Consider the following 15,717-nt stretch of genomic DNA (forward strand, 5'->3'; position numbering starts at 1 on the left):
GCATAATGATTAATGATCCACAGCAACATAAAATGAAAGGAAAGAAAAGAAAAGAAAAACAGCAACCCAAGGAATAATAATGGAAAAAAGTATTTTGCATGGATTAAACTTTTTACTGCTACCTTACTGTAACTGCTGAGGAAATATCCCTTGCAGAAATAAGCTTGTTCACCATTCACACATCATAAATCTTTTTTTTTTTTTTTTTTTTTTTGCTAGCATAGGACATAAGAATGAATCTACATTCATTGTTTAAATATTTATGCTGTTTTGTATCTACACAAAGTGATTCTTCTATTAAATACTTCTATGAGGATTTAATAATCTTTTCCATGTCAATCAACAGTGATGTCAGAAAATTTATTATGATATCACCTGGGAATGGTGCTACAGGTGCAGATACGTTGTTGAGGAACAAATGTGCAATTGCACACTACTGTAGCTTCTTTCATTCAGGGCTTTGAACAAGGAACTTTTTAGACCAAGAGAGGCTGGTTCTGTTCTTTTTTTTCTTTTTGTTAATGGCAACAGAATTGAACTATAATTTATCCCACAGAAGCCTGGTGAAGAACATTAATTTCATGGAAGTTTCAGACAAAGGGAACTCTGGAGGGATCTGACACAGATTTTTTCCAAGGTTGTTCCTTAGATAAGAGAGGTCTACAGTCTGGAATCCTATACTCCAGCCTCACAATAAGTAGAAACGTCTACTCCTAGCTAGGTGAATCCCTGTACTTTGAGGAGGCATCTGAAACAGAGAACCATCCTCAGGATCCTGCATAAGCTCTTGTCCATCCATCTTGTTATGCGTCCTTGCCCCTGACATTGTCTTGTTCATATACTTGGGCTGCTCTTGGCCATAACTGCTTACTAGTCATCAATATAGCCAGTTTTCCTATGGTGGAGCAGACATGGTATACATAATTTAGACAATGTAATGTAGTCAAGGTCAGTGCTGGAGACAAGTTAAACAAGTTGGACATTTCTCACCTACACAGTACATTTTTTGCAAAGAGTTCACAACCAATTATTTTCCAGTGACTACAGTTTTCCAGTCTCTACATTTAAATTTGAAAAAAAAAATCTGAACATACTTGTTTTAAGTATATGGTCACTTACACAAGCACAATTGCCTATAAAATTATTTGAAGCTATATAAATTGAAAATGCCAAGTTCACATAAGTTGGTTTAGATACATCAAATCTCCTTGGCTCCAGTAGTAGGACGTTTTCTCATTCTGTTTTATTCCTGTCTTTTTATTATTGATGCTTATAGATGTTAGTCAAGGTTAAGTCATAACACATAACTTATCCCTGTCTTAAATACAAAAGACAAAGAGCTTCACTTTTCTCTTTGTTCACTTTCAGCATTTTTGTCTTTGGACTATATCCTTAAACAGAAATGTTTAACATTATGCCTTTATCTGTGTGCACCAGGCTTGATGTTTAAATACTTAAAAGAAAACATGTATTTCAAATTCTTTCCCTGTAATACACATGGAGAGTAAGCAGGTTAATTCTGTTAGCAAGCAATCTGTCAGTTAAAAATATTGACTCAAGTGACCAGAACACTGGAAAAGTGGTATGCAGCAGAGAGTCTGAAGGTAAAACACATTAAAGCATCTAAAATAAAAGCCTAAATGATATATTCTTTTCCTCAGCATTCAGAATTGCCTCTTAGAATAGCACAGTCCATGTGCAGACCTCTGTGTTGTCTTTCAGACATCTGCCATTCCTTGACATTGTGCAGAGAGCAGCAGTGTTTTACTCAGAGCTCTGGGTTCTGGTAGGAAATGGACTGATGAGAATCAGGTTTTCTTGCTGTGATATCAGCTGTGGTTGAACCTAATTTCAAGTGGGAACTGTTTCTTCAGTCTACAGCACCAAGGACATGATCAGCACCTCATTGATGAAACCTGTACTTGGACTGCAGCCATGGTGTTCTAAAGTAATGAATTTACATTTATTTTGGCTGTTAATATTAGAAATAAAGGATACAGTTACACTGTTGTGATCAACAAGAGTTCAAACACCAGGCATTAGATCTCTGAACTACTCTGAGGTTGTTTTAAAAATAGAGATTATTTTTTGAATAATAAATAGAGGCTTCTTTTTATTTGCCCCTTGGCTTTTTACTTCCTCAGGTACACTTGTGTTGTGCTTTTGATTTTTTTTTTTTTTTTGAGGCAAAAAGCTTTTTTTTTTTTTTTTTAATCAGAGATGTTGTTGTAAGCATAAGACTGCAAGTTGGAGCTTCACAGAAAGAACAGATAGCTTTAGAGCTGACAATGTTAAAGTCATTGACAAGAGGAGAGAATCCAGTTTTCTGTAATACTTTCTGTAACTGGGTCACCTTGTTCATTCAGTTATTTGTTGCCAGCATTTTCTATTTTCTAACACATTTTTGCTATCACAATTTGTAGCAGGCAGCAGAGCAGATAATGAGGAAGAGGAAGAAGAGGAAGAAGAAGAAGGCTCAGAGTCAAGTAGTCCTGTTTCTTACCAGATGAAGCCTCCCCCAGAAGGGTGTTGCACTACCGATGGTAAGAAATGCACTAAACATGCAATCAGAAGGTATTTTGCACTGCTGAAATTGGTATAACTGGAGTCCTTCCCTGTAACTCATCAGAACAAGATCATTTATATGTAGTAAAAATAATAAGCATTCCACTGTTCATTATCTGTCAGACAAAACTGGATAGTTCTTGGCTGCTTTTGCATTTTGCAAGGTCTTTACCAAATGTGGCAGGTAAGTGTTTGTGCTAGAACACCTGACATAAGAACAGAACAAGGCAAGGTCGAGTTTACAGGTGTAACATTCACTATAATGAGTAAGGTAATTCTCAGGTTTTATCATTAGTTTTTACTTCTTGAAGTGTACCTAATTCAATGTTGCTGAAATAATTGTTCAAAAAACAAGCAACAACAACAACAACAAAAAAAACAACAGGAAAACCAGTGAAATTCACTAGATACTTAGAACTATTATCTGCATTTCTGAAAATCTGACTGTAGTTATAATGACATTAGTAAGTAGCCCATAAATATCTGCATGTTATGTAACATCATCATGAGAAAGTTCTCTCTGGATTTTCAAATTTGAGTTTGTTTATTGTACTGATGATATTTGTTTATGGTGACCAAAAGGAGGGAAAAAAAACTATCAATTATTTTGCTCTTGACCTCAGAGAATACCACTTTGCTTTTCACTAAAACTATTGGAAGATCTTTAAGAAAGACAATTACCTGTATTAAAGAGAAAACTCTTCTCAACTTAAAGTACATTGTATTGATTTTTTTTTTTTCTAGGTTTCTGCCAGGCTGGTAAAGATTTGAGACTGGTTTCGATTTCCAATGAACATATTGAGGTACCATCAGGGTTTTTACTCGTTGGTGCCAAGTCACCAAATTTACCTGATCACCTCTTAGTGTGTGCTGTGGATAAAAGATTCCTTCCAGATGATAATGGGCGCAATGCCCTGTTGGGTAAGTGTGTCACAGTAAGTGAATGCTTCTGTGGTCTACAATTAATAGCTAGTTTTTTTTTCGCAGAGTGAGTTCAGCAGATGTTCTTTCTTTTGTGTTTGTACAATAACTCTTGTTGGTGATGCACAACAAGATAAAAACTCAGAGCTGGTTATGTTTACTTTGGAAAGATACAGAGTAAGCCAATTCATTAGAAATTCTTCATCATCTTCTGTCCATTAGCCCAAGAATTAAGTCATTGTCTGGTCTGTTTATGACCTAGTTGCTGGAACTACACATCTGGTAACTGGAGTTGAACTGCTCCCTATTTTAGCTTTCCAGATACTAACATAGTTGGACAGAGTGTAGATTTGTCAAAGTGAACCTTTCTAGCTACAAGATACATGTAGCAGTTTGACCATAGTTTGTACTGTAAAAAATTAACATAGAATCATAGGCTTGGATTGGAAGGGACCTTGAAGATCATCTAGTTTCAAACCCCTGCTTGTGGGTAGGGTTGCCAACCACTAAATCAAGCACTGGATCAGGTTGCCCAGAGCCTCATCTATTATGACCATTTTCATTCATTCTTTTGGGGCAGGGGTCGTGTTCTCCACTAAGTTTAAACAATAGCATGAATTTTTGCTATTATCACAGTAAAAATAAATATGAAGTATTATAATTTGAATTTTTTCTTTAATGTGTAATCAGGTAATAGTGCATTTGAATTCAGTCTTACAATGCACATTATTTTAAGAAAACAAATTATGCAGAATACTTAAAATTTTCTTGCTTTTCACCAATTTAAGTGTCCAATTTCTGACATAAACTGAGTCTTTCTATTTTCATTTTAGCCCTTATGATTGCCATTATCCTCCTCCAAAGCAGTACAATTAGGGGCAATCCACAGTTGTGAATGAATGAACTGTATATTGAAGTTAGTAAATTGGAATAGTTTATATACTGGGACAAAAAGTATATAATCTGGAGGAAAAGCTCTTCTTTTAGTCAGACATTCTTGGGTAATTATGTATTATTTTCTTCAAAAATGCCTCGTCATTTTCTGTGTACCACTCTGAGCTTTAGATAGCAGAAAGGAACTATTTGTCATTGTGCCCTTTAACTATTTTCTTTCACAAATACTGAGGGATATGACGTGAACTCAGTTGTTATTTCAGTTTGAGCCACTCTTCAAGGCATTTAGGATGACAGCATAATGTGAAGGTGGATAATGTCATTCTGTGTACAGTAATTCCTTTCCTCGTGATCTTGCAGAGTTGGATTGGTCACAGTAGATTTGACTAGTGATTGTGAAAGAGTTAGAAGGACTATAAATCACCCACCTGTTGTTATTTTAAAGATAAAGACAGGAATGTTGTACCACTCCAACCATTCAGTGCTAGCACTCTTAACAGCTTAAGTTCCCCAGGCTGTTAGTGGAGAGAAAGTAGAATACTTGTTAATTGCGTGCTAAACAAGAAAAGAAAAAGGCAATGAGAGCATAACTGAGAGGTTTTTATGCTACTTGCATCCTCAGCTTGATTATTTAATACTGTTTTCTTCTTCTAAACAACTTAGATGCTTATTTTTGGCTGTTCTACATTTAAATTCTAGTGAATCGTGTTCTTCTGCAAAAAAAAAAAAAAAAAAAGTGATAATTTAGGATAATTTGTGTATTCTATAACAAGATTAAATGTGAAAGGATTTGCATTTGGATCTTTGAGATACAAAATCTTCATCTATAAGTTGAAAAAAAAGTTGCCTGATGAAAAAATATGATAGATCTCATTGGCATGGGGATGGAATACTATTGGTAGAATAGAAATTAGATATCTTTGTGAGAGTCAGAATATTTCCCCACTTTTGTTATTATTAGTGATTTTTGCACATCACTTCTAACCCTTGAACCATATTATTTAAAAAAAAAAAATCCTGTTTTCTTCCCTCTCAAGATATTGTGTTTTTCTGTAGTAGTTATTGCTGACTACTGTAGGACTTTTTTTCCCCCCAGATAATTTTTTTTTAGGGAACATACAAAAATTCCAGGAAAAAGCAAAATGTCTCAGAAGTTTCTTGACCATCTTTTGACTTATGCCTTGTTCCCATGAGGGGCTGCTGATATTGTCCCAGTTTATTGATTATGCTACTGAGTTGCTCCATCATCTAGAAATATGTACTTGTAATATGAAAGTTGTCCCTACTGAACAGTGAGGTTATTTTGTTGTTTTGTTTTTACAGTGGATGGTTTATTACATGGAAAACTTCTGTTTTCTGGAAAAGGCAGGCTGTTAAGCAAAAAGTTCTCTGTGTTTGAAGAGCCTGAGAACGTATTGTATGTGTATCCACTAATTGAGTTAGATCCCAAGTTTTGCTACTCCGCAAAACAAATTCAAATTTTGGCTCTAGGAAACTGTTCCTTTTTGTTTTGTAGCCTGAAGGAATGCTTGACTGGAGGAAGAACTGCGATAGTGTGATATTTATTGTTTCCTAGTAAGTGCGGTTAATATGTATCACCCCCAAAGGTTTTTCTCTTTTTCATTTTTCCCTTCAGTTCTTACTGATAAGAAGGGTCTCTCATGATAAACAAAGCAGCTATTCACTCATCATTTTCCTTCCCAAAAGACCTAACAGCTGCCCACTTTCCTAGCAGGGAATAAGAAATCCTTTCTTTTTTTTTTTTTTCAGTGGGTCCCTGAGGTCAGGACAACAGAGGAAAAGATTAGTTTGCTTGCATTGTATGCTGCAAGATGAAAAGGTTGCAGTATAAAATCTGTGGCACTTCTGTTAGAAAGTACACTGTTCTATTTGGTTTTTGTAAAAGTAGTGAGTTTCTGTACAATGGAGTCTCAACATGAATGTATTAATTTCATTTAAGGCCTTCAGTCTTCAATGGAATGGTACTGAATGGGAGGAAAAAAAAAGTGAAGCAGTCAGTGTCTGTGAGCTTTTTGCTTGTGAGTAGAACAGAACAGAAGACATATTTTTATTGAAGAGTTCAAACCATGCTAATTCTTAGTGTTAAGGAAGTTGGAAACTTTCAAAAAAATATTAATGTTACATAAATATGAACATTAATTAAAACTCCATTCGTCATTTAAAGAGAAAAAAAAAAAAAAACAGGAAGAAAATTTTCAGCTGGGCCAAGTGGTGATAGATATCCTTCCTTCTTGAAGTATTCTACTTACCCCTAGCACAAGTTCACTATTATTTTAAAGGAACCACTGCCCAGTCATAAGGTAGATAGGGCTTCCCATCCCTTTAGTCCAAGGTCCTGCTATAGACCATGGGGCCCTTAGCATGGAAGTGCTTTTTAAATTATAGAGTCTTAGAATATCCTGAGTTGGAAGGGACCCACAATGATCATTTGGATAATAGATCACTGTGATGTGGGCAAATTCAAGCAAATGCACATGATAAGATATCAGATGCAATCAAATATCTTCTGATTAAACAATCTTCAGAGGGTAATGGCCTTAAATCACTACTAAACAGAGTTGGGTTTGAACCACTGACCTAAAGGTGAAAGGCTTCTGGCCCCAAAACTCTGGGCATCGATTTCTAATTCTCTTGTGAAATCAGTTGCATGACATAGATATATTGAGTCACCTTATGGCTGCCCTGACTCCCCTGACCTTTGTGTTTTCTATAATATATGGAAGAATATTTAATGCATTTTGTTTATAAAGCAAGCTCTCCTCTCTATCAGCTGTTAGCTCCAGCCATAGTATGTGAACATGGCATGCACAGAATGAGGGTCGGTAGTGGGTCCAGCCTTGTTCAAATTCATCAATGACCTAAATGAAGAGAGAGAGTCCACCTTTGCCAAGTTTGCTGATGATATAAAGCTGGGATGATTGCTGACACACCAGAAGGCTGTGCTGCCGTTCAGTGAGACCTAGACTGACTGAAGAGTTGGGCAGAGAGGAGCCTGATGAAGTTTAATGAGAGCAAGTGTAGAGTCTACATCTGGGGAGGGATAACTGCATGCGTCACTACAATTTAGGGATCAATCTGATGGAGAGAAGCTCTGTGGAGAAGGACCTGTGTGTCCTGGTGAACAATAAATTGACCACGAGCCAGCAATATGCACTTTTGCCAAGAAGACCAATGGTATCCTGAGGTGCATTAAAAAGAGCATAGCCAGCAGGTTGAGGGAGGTGATCCTCCCCCTATACTCTGCCATTGTGAGGCCACACCTGGAGTACTGAGTCCAGTTCTGGGTTCCTCAGTTAAAACATACAGTGTTCTGCTGGAGTCCAGTGGAAGGCCACAAAGATGATGAGAGGCCTGGAGCACCTCCCTTAGGAGGAATGACTGAGAGACCTGAGACTGCCTGGAGAAGAAAAGATTGAGGGAAATTGGTCTGATCATCTCCAGCGGTTCCTTCCAATGCCTACAATTATATGATCCTGTGGTTCTTGTGCTGGGGGCCCCAGATCTGGACATAATACTCCAGATGGGGCCTCACAACGGCAGAGTAGAGGGGGACAATCACCTTCCTCTTCCTGCTGGTCACCCCTCTGTTTGTGGATAGCACCCTGGATAGCATCAGCCTTCCTGGCTATAAGAAAATACTGCTGGCTCATGACCAGCTTTTCATTCACTGGGACCCCCAAGACATTATGACGAACACTGTTCTCAGACTTACTCCACCTGCTGCAAGGCTGGCAGTGGATGCTTCAATCTGAAAAGCAGCCCTGAAAAGAGTAATGATTGAACATCACACAGTACTAAAATTATAAATTCATGCTGTACTGTATCTGCGGTGTCATCAGAGAAAGTGTCAGTCTGAATGAATGGGACAAAATTCAGTGCTGGTAGGTGCTTTCCAGAAGGTGCTCAGCTCAGGGGAGGTGGGAAGAATCGAGATAAAAGATGATAGTTTGACTTAAATGGAAAACTGAAAAATAAACTTTTAAATTATTCTCTAAAGAGTTTTCAAAACAGGTTGACTCTTCAGGTTTGTTAATTCTTATTAAATCTCAGCAGTGTATTATAGCTGGTGAAAACTAATTCTCCAGTAGATCTTGAATAGTAGACTCTGTCAAGCAGACAAAGTTAAAAATAGATGACTTAGGGCAAAAGACCGTTTCAGGTAGAAGATACTTTTTGTTAAATCTTTCTTAGTTTGCTGATGATTTACAAGAGTTATCAGCAGTGACTGGTGTAGTGTACACATGAAAAGATTTTGCGTCCACTGCCCCACAGTTCTGTTTCTGTCGCAGAAATATTTCCCCATATGGCTTTTGAAAGCAGCTGGACACTTTCAACTAAACAATAAAACCTACAAAGGGTAAAGGTACTTCTATTTTACTGTTGGAAATGGTCCCCTCATGTTTCTGTTTGGAAAAAATAAGACTTTGTAAGTGGCAACCAGTTAAAAATTGCAGTGCTGCTGCTCATGCTTAGTATACTGCCAAGATGTACAGGAAGTTTTCATTTGCTAGCAGATTCATCTTCTGTAGTTTCTTAATCTGCCTAAAATGCATGTCAATTCTACAGCCTTTACCACATCCATTGTAGTTTTGTTTCCCTTTGTTGCTTTTATTGCAGCAACTGAAGGTTCTGTGATGTTAGACAGATGCTTTTGTGTTGACTGATACAAAACAGAGGATTTAGCAGTCTTGATTTGTCCCAATTTTATGAGTCATAATGACCTTTATCATTCTACCTATCAGCCTCAATGATATAATAGGCAGCTTTCAGTAGTTATTGTTCACTTATTACCAGAGATACAGACAAAACAATGGTATATAAAAAAATGCCTCATAAACTTAGATTTTTAATGAATTCTTCTGAACAATTTGAATGAAAATACTCAAGTTGTAGACCAAGAAACAGGTGTTTACAGAGCACAGAATTTCAGTGTCTGCATATTAGTTCACTTGTCTTAAGAAGTATTGAACATTAATTTGAAAATGTAATTGGTCTGAAATGTGATGGAAATTCTCATAATTGGTTCTTCATTTTATTTAACGTGGTGCAGTTGTAATATTTCCAATGTTATTCTCCATATTGATGGGATCATGAGGTGCTTTTCCTTTGCTTTATTTCTACTGTCTTTCAATTGACTGAACACACAATTTTGATTTGAAATTTCTGTGATAACACATCAAGACGTCTGTTAGATGGGATTAAAATAAAAAGAACCTCCATGCTTCAGGGCATGTATGGGGAATAGGGAGAAAATTTCCATGGGGAACATTGTCTTCTATTTACATACTGTATGATTTCCTTGTAAGTGTTCTGAGGTAATTGTTCAGATGCAGTACAAAATTTTCCTATGGAGGTACTTTGGAAAATGCAAAAATGAATCTGTTTAAGAATAAAAAGCAGATAAGTCTTAATTAGCTGTTCAAGGATTGTTCTTTATTTATGGTGATAATGGCATCACCATCGTGAGCTCCTCTTTGAAGCTCAAATTTTATACCTCAGAATGAGAGGAAATGGTGGTATCCCTGGAAATGCCCCATTAAGCCTGAGTACAATGAGCTTCTTTACGTGCAAGGATTGCATCTCTGTCATGTTCTCTAAAGTTGCAGACATGTTCTTTTCGTAATCATATATAGCTTGAAGTGTTGTGAAGTGCTAACACAGTCCAGCCATATAATCTGAGAAATCTATTTAAATCAATATCGTAAGAAGGCATTAGTATTTATTTTTTTCTCTAAACAAACTTATGTAGTAGAAGCTTGGTGCTTAAATGAACTTAGATCTTACTAAAGATAGTGGATTAAGTATACTTAATTTCCTGAGGCTTCCTTGAATGTTTAGTTTCAGTGCAAGTTTAAGAAGAAGTAAAACTTTCTGTGATAGTAAGATGTGATTCAGTATAGTTGAGCCAGATAAATTTTGTTTTAATGCTTTTAGTTACTTAATGAGTGGGTACTGTGATTTTTTTTCTGGTGGGAGAAAATGAAAAATGTGGCTTATTTTACATTTTATGTTCATGTGTGACTCTGTTTTTGCAATCTAGTAGGCAAAGTGCAACAGAGAGGAGTTGATGTAATATTTTTTGGATTATAATGTTTATACAAAGTTTAAACCTGTAAAACAAAACAAAACTGTTTTTTCTCCAGGGAAGAGTCATGTTCTGAAGTTACTAATAGTCACCAACCTATCTCACTGGATTATATGTACTGTTTGTTTTATCAGGCTTCTCTGGCAATTGTGTTGGCTGTGGAAAGAAAGGTTTCTGCTACTTTACAGAATTCTCAAATCACATTAACCTTAAACTGACCACTCAGCCCAAGAAACAGAAACACTTAAAGTATTATCTGGTCAGGAATGCACAGGGAGCTCTGACGAAAGGATCTGTAATCTGCTGGAAAGGGGCAGGTAAGATAATGAAGCTGTCTTACTCGAGCCCTGGTTTTTGTCATCCAAGCTTGGATATTACTGGGACTGGCGTCTATGTAAAACCTAAGACGGATCAGTTAAAAGAGAGACTCCTTAAAGTGCAGCTGTAAAAAGCAATTGACCGCCCTAATAAGAGGATGGCATGTTTGATGCCATCAGTTCCTCCCTTCCAAGTGCTGTAGCTTTTAAGTAATTCACATGTGAAATTACCAAGTCAAACACGCAGAAAAAAGCGGCTATCGCTGTTGTCGGTGGATAAGAAGCCTCTTTTTTTTTTTCTTAAGAACTCAGAGGCCGGCAGTCCTTATCCAGCACCTGTTCAGGCACGGTGTGCCATCTGCCAGAGAGCGCAGGCCTCTCCGGGAGCACCGCGACGGAGCCTCCCCCAAACCCTCCACCTGGGACTCCACAAACAGGTACCACGCAGAAGGAAGACGCGTTAATGTGTGCTCTTACTGCTCCGTGCGTGTGTGTTTGTCTCTATTTCTGAGTGGAAAGACAGAAAGAAGCACATTACCGCATGCAATAAAACAAATCAAATAGATTTGGAACCCTGCTTTCAAGTCTTTTCGCTGTCCGTTTGTCCCCCCTGATTTATGTACAAAATTTTAGGAAATAATACAATGGATAGGTGATGTGAAGCTTGTTCATAACTAAGGCAAAACTTCACTTTTAAGAGATATTTTGCATTGTAACCAGAATACTCGTTACTGCTGGGATTGTATGGGCATCGGTGGCTGCTCCAGCAGCTTTAATATTAAAAGACAAACTGATGAGTGATATCTTTGTATTAACAACGATTTCTCAAACATTTACTTTTCCATTAGCCTTACATAAATAAAAAGTGATCAATGATAGTGGCTGAAGTGATCTCTCTGAGCTTCACAATGAATATTCTCTTGTGACTCTTATGGATCCTGACAGCTCTACTAAAGTAAATGATCATTTTATTATGTCAATTAGGAATCTTGATCTAGAAACATTTATTGTAAATACTTTATATTTTTTTCTTGCCAGCTACAGCCATAGATCATATCCCATCAACAGCAGCATTCAGCTCAGCAGCTTATAATGGCAAGGAATCTCCTAAACAACAGTTGGTGAAAAATAACCTATCTGCTTTGACAAGACCATCGGTGTTAGGTATTTCTATGGATTTGTTCTTTAACAACCTTAAGATCTATATTCCATGGATTTGACAGAAACATTGAACAAATGATACCGTGATCATAATTATCTGTATGAATAGAAATTACTCTTCCAAATCTTTTGTCACTGTAACCCCTGCTTTTCTTTTGAATGTTAATTTTCAGGATAAAAGTTTGTATGATTTTAGCCATAGCTTTTCTGCAATTCCGATTATAAATTGAAGTTTTTTCAATTAAAATTTAATTGAATTGTAAAATTAAATTTACAATTGATACAGGATTCTGAGTCTAGTTTCTTCAATATTGTATTTGCATCAATCTCACTGAATAAGTTTTGTGGAGGGGATTAAGATATATAAGTAGAACAAATGGCTACATACTGCCCTCACATGGTACAGGTTTAAAAGTGATCTCTGAAAGCATGGACATAAGATTGTTCTGCAAATGTACAGTCTCCAGATTTGGGGATTCCTGGTTTACTTTTGGCTTTAATATTTTTTTGTGAAAATAAAACAAAATTAAAAAACAACAGAAAAACAACTCAACTAAGAACATTTTTAATACAAGTTCTTACTCTTGCTTTTATTTTTTTAAGTCTAACCATTTTACCAGGAGATACAGACTTGCCAGCATAAAGTAGTTACAGCTTTTGCATATTATATTAACGTGTATAAGCAGAAACAGCTCAGTTCTTCAAGATGCTGAGTAATTCTTGGGCAACTGTGGACTCAGTAATTAGAAATACTTGATGTTAGTGGGAACTCCTCATTTAGGATTTTGCAGGAGGACACAAAATGACTGAAGAAAGTAACAAGAGACTGAAGAATTTAATTGCAATGGGCTCCCAGGAAAACTGTGAGAAATATGGTCATGGTTTTACAGACAAGGATGTTGGAGCTAACGATGAATAGATGGAATATGCAGAAGTCATTTGCTTTGAAGTAATATGGATTATCATTAAGTCAAAGATTATGCCAGTGGGAAGTACAAAAAACTTGACAGTGTAAAAAATTGTTGAAAAGAGCATAGATCTTTATTAATATTGCACTGAAACCTGTGAAAATATTTTTTAACATTATGTTATGTGAAACACAGTATTGTGGTTTTGGAAATAGAAGGCGCAAAGTGCCTACATTGGCTTCAAAGTATTAACATAAGTGTTCTTAGTATGTCTCATTTTAGTATATTGCTTTTAATTCAGAGTAAACACTGGTGTAAAATAGGTAAAGCTTAACAAGTCTCTGCACCAGAAAGTTCCTAGGTCTTTATGCAGAAGATAGCAAAGTAAGACAAAAACCATAAGCAATGACTATGCTCATGGAGTCAACCTTGTCTACCACAGTATTTAATGCTTAATTCAGTCCATCAGCACTTGTTGAATTATCATGCACAAAAATGAATATGTATTCTAATACTTTTCTGAAATATTATTGTTATTCAGGCACTTTGACAAATTCAGGACCTCCAAAAAAACGCCATAAAGGTTGGTCACCAGAATCTCCATCATCCACTGAAACTTGGAACTTGCCACTCAACCCACAGGCTCCAAATAGAATTAAAAATGGTAAGCTGAACCCAGGGTAATGAGGATGTTCATTTCATTATACAGAAAATAATGGGGGAAAATAGGCAATATTTTAAAGACATACACAGATTCTCAGAAGTGTTTTGAAAGGTGTTTGACACCTACATTTTCAGAATTATTTATGTTCTTCAATGTTATTGATTCCTCTTTGAGTCTCTGGACTTAACTCTCATTAGAATCCATTCATCATGTCATGATTAATAAACTGCAACAAGTGCTTGTGTCCATCTTTTGACACCTAAACACCCTTGGGACATTATAGTGTCAGAATTCAGATACCAAGCTACCATCTCTTGTTTCACTTATTTGTCACAGTGTTCTCAGCTCTTTCTTGAATTTTATAGTCTAGATACAAACTAGAGTGACGTGCAATGAAACAAACCAACTTTCAGCAGAATGTTTTCTTTTAATATGCTACTGTTCAAATTAAAATTAACACAAATAAATTAGTTTTGAACAAATGCTGAATCTTATTTTTTTTATATACCAAAAAATCTTGCTTAGAATGAATAAAACTAATTATATCCTACAAAGTCCTCAAATCATAGCTTTGCATTGATATCATGTATATCTCTATATTCCTACATTCAGATTGTGAAATGTTTGCTTATAAATATTTCAAAATCTTTGGATGCGTGTTCAATGCTCAATATGATTAACTCTCAAGAAAATAAGCACAGTATGGGTTGTGGTAACAGATCATGAAGCGTGTGATGTGATCGGAAGTATGTAGCACTTACATCAAATGTGTATATAAGATGATGTTGATTCACTTTTCATTGAGGAAACAATTACTAGATCTCACTCCAGAGATATTATGTATGAACTTTTAGATGGAGGAAGCCTATCATCTCTACCGCATTCTGCTTTGGTGGGGCCAGCATCATCTCCAGTCGTTGGCTCAGGAGAACCTGTCTCAGTTCCTGACAACCTGCTGAAAATCTGTAAAGCAAAGCCAGTTATTTTCAAAGGTAAAAAAACCCACCTCAGCAAGATCTCAGGTCTTTTTTTTTTTTTTTTTTTGGTAAGAGATATAAAGATAAATCCAACTGCTGAACAATGCTAAAGCTCTCATTTTTGAAATATCTACTATTAAAACATGAAATTAATGTGATACGTACAAACGTTTGTTTTTAAGGTCATGGAAACTTCCCATATCTTTGCGGGAACATTAATGATGTGATAGTGAGTCCTCTGCTGTATACCTGTTACAGAAATTCACAGTCTTTATCTAGAGCATATGAACAATATGGTGCCCCGACAATACAACCTATTTCAGAAGAGATGCAGCTCTTGTTGACTGTCTACTACCTTGTTCAGCTAGGTAAGATGATTTTCTAAAACTATTTAATTAGTTGTTCCTGAAAACCAAACCTAGATTAAAATATAATGAAACAAAGTTCATACTTTCCTATAAGAGAGGATCTCAGTAACTGAAAAAAAAAAAAAAAGAAAAAGCTGTAATTCGTTGCTCTTGCACATAGACCATAGTTAATAAATATTATTATATTGACATAAGCAGTTCTCAAATTCTTAAATATTTCTAATAACTGATAGTCAAGTTCCAATTACTGCAGCTTTATTTGAGTCTCACAAAGACACTTCAAGATGAAAGATATAGTTCACATCTAATGGCCGTAGCCATGCATGCATAAATCTGAAACACAAACATCTCTTAAAAAAAAAAGCACATTAAAAAAAAAAAAAAAGACTTTTTAACTTATCAACTTTGTTAAATTGTTTCATAATATGGACATTTTCCTCTTAATTTTTTTTAGCTTCAGACCAAGTTCCTCTTATTGAGGATTTAGAACAAATATTCATGCGTTCTTGGCGAGAATCACACCTATCCGAAATCCGTCAGTACCAACAGATGATTCCACAGACCTTTCCTCAAGTGCCCAGCCAGATCGCCCCAGTGACCTCGGCCCAGCTCCCCTGGCTGGCAGGGCTGGCAGCCAGCTCCTGTAATGACAGTGTCCACATCATTGAATGCAGCTATTCTCTGGCTGAAGGGCTTTCAGAAATGTTTAAGCTGCTCATCGAAGGAAAATTAATAAAGACAAACTACGTGGTGATCATCTGTGCTAGCAGAAATCGAGCCATTGATTCCTGCATTGTGATAACAGGTAAGATCTCAACAGTTTCTCCAGGCAAAAC

At 36.3% G+C, this 15,717-nt stretch overlaps 1 protein-coding gene across 5 annotated transcripts in view; it reads left to right on the forward strand.

Moving 5' to 3' along the window:
* The window catches only part of GREB1 (growth regulating estrogen receptor binding 1), an 87,722-nt gene that overhangs the window by 35,410 nt on the left and 36,595 nt on the right, over window positions 1-15,717 (forward strand). For all 5 annotated transcript variants that reach the window (XM_085218026.1, XM_085218029.1, XM_085218025.1 and 2 more), the window contains 9 exons: window positions 2,424-2,543; window positions 3,310-3,486; window positions 10,621-10,803; window positions 11,109-11,240; window positions 11,842-11,967; window positions 13,414-13,536; window positions 14,391-14,528; window positions 14,696-14,881; window positions 15,336-15,686. In XM_085218026.1, coding sequence (XP_085074152.1) covers window positions 2,424-2,543; window positions 3,310-3,486; window positions 10,621-10,803; window positions 11,109-11,240; window positions 11,842-11,967; window positions 13,414-13,536; window positions 14,391-14,528; window positions 14,696-14,881; window positions 15,336-15,686 — 1,536 coding nt within the window. The remainder of the gene's footprint in view (window positions 1-2,423; window positions 2,544-3,309; window positions 3,487-10,620; window positions 10,804-11,108; window positions 11,241-11,841; window positions 11,968-13,413; window positions 13,537-14,390; window positions 14,529-14,695; window positions 14,882-15,335; window positions 15,687-15,717) is intronic.

The sequence above is a fragment of the Meleagris gallopavo genome, chromosome 2 (genome assembly GCF_905368555.1).
Source record: "Meleagris gallopavo chromosome 2, MGAL_WU_HG_1.1, whole genome shotgun sequence".
Classification (NCBI taxonomy): domain Eukaryota; kingdom Metazoa; phylum Chordata; class Aves; order Galliformes; family Phasianidae; genus Meleagris; species Meleagris gallopavo.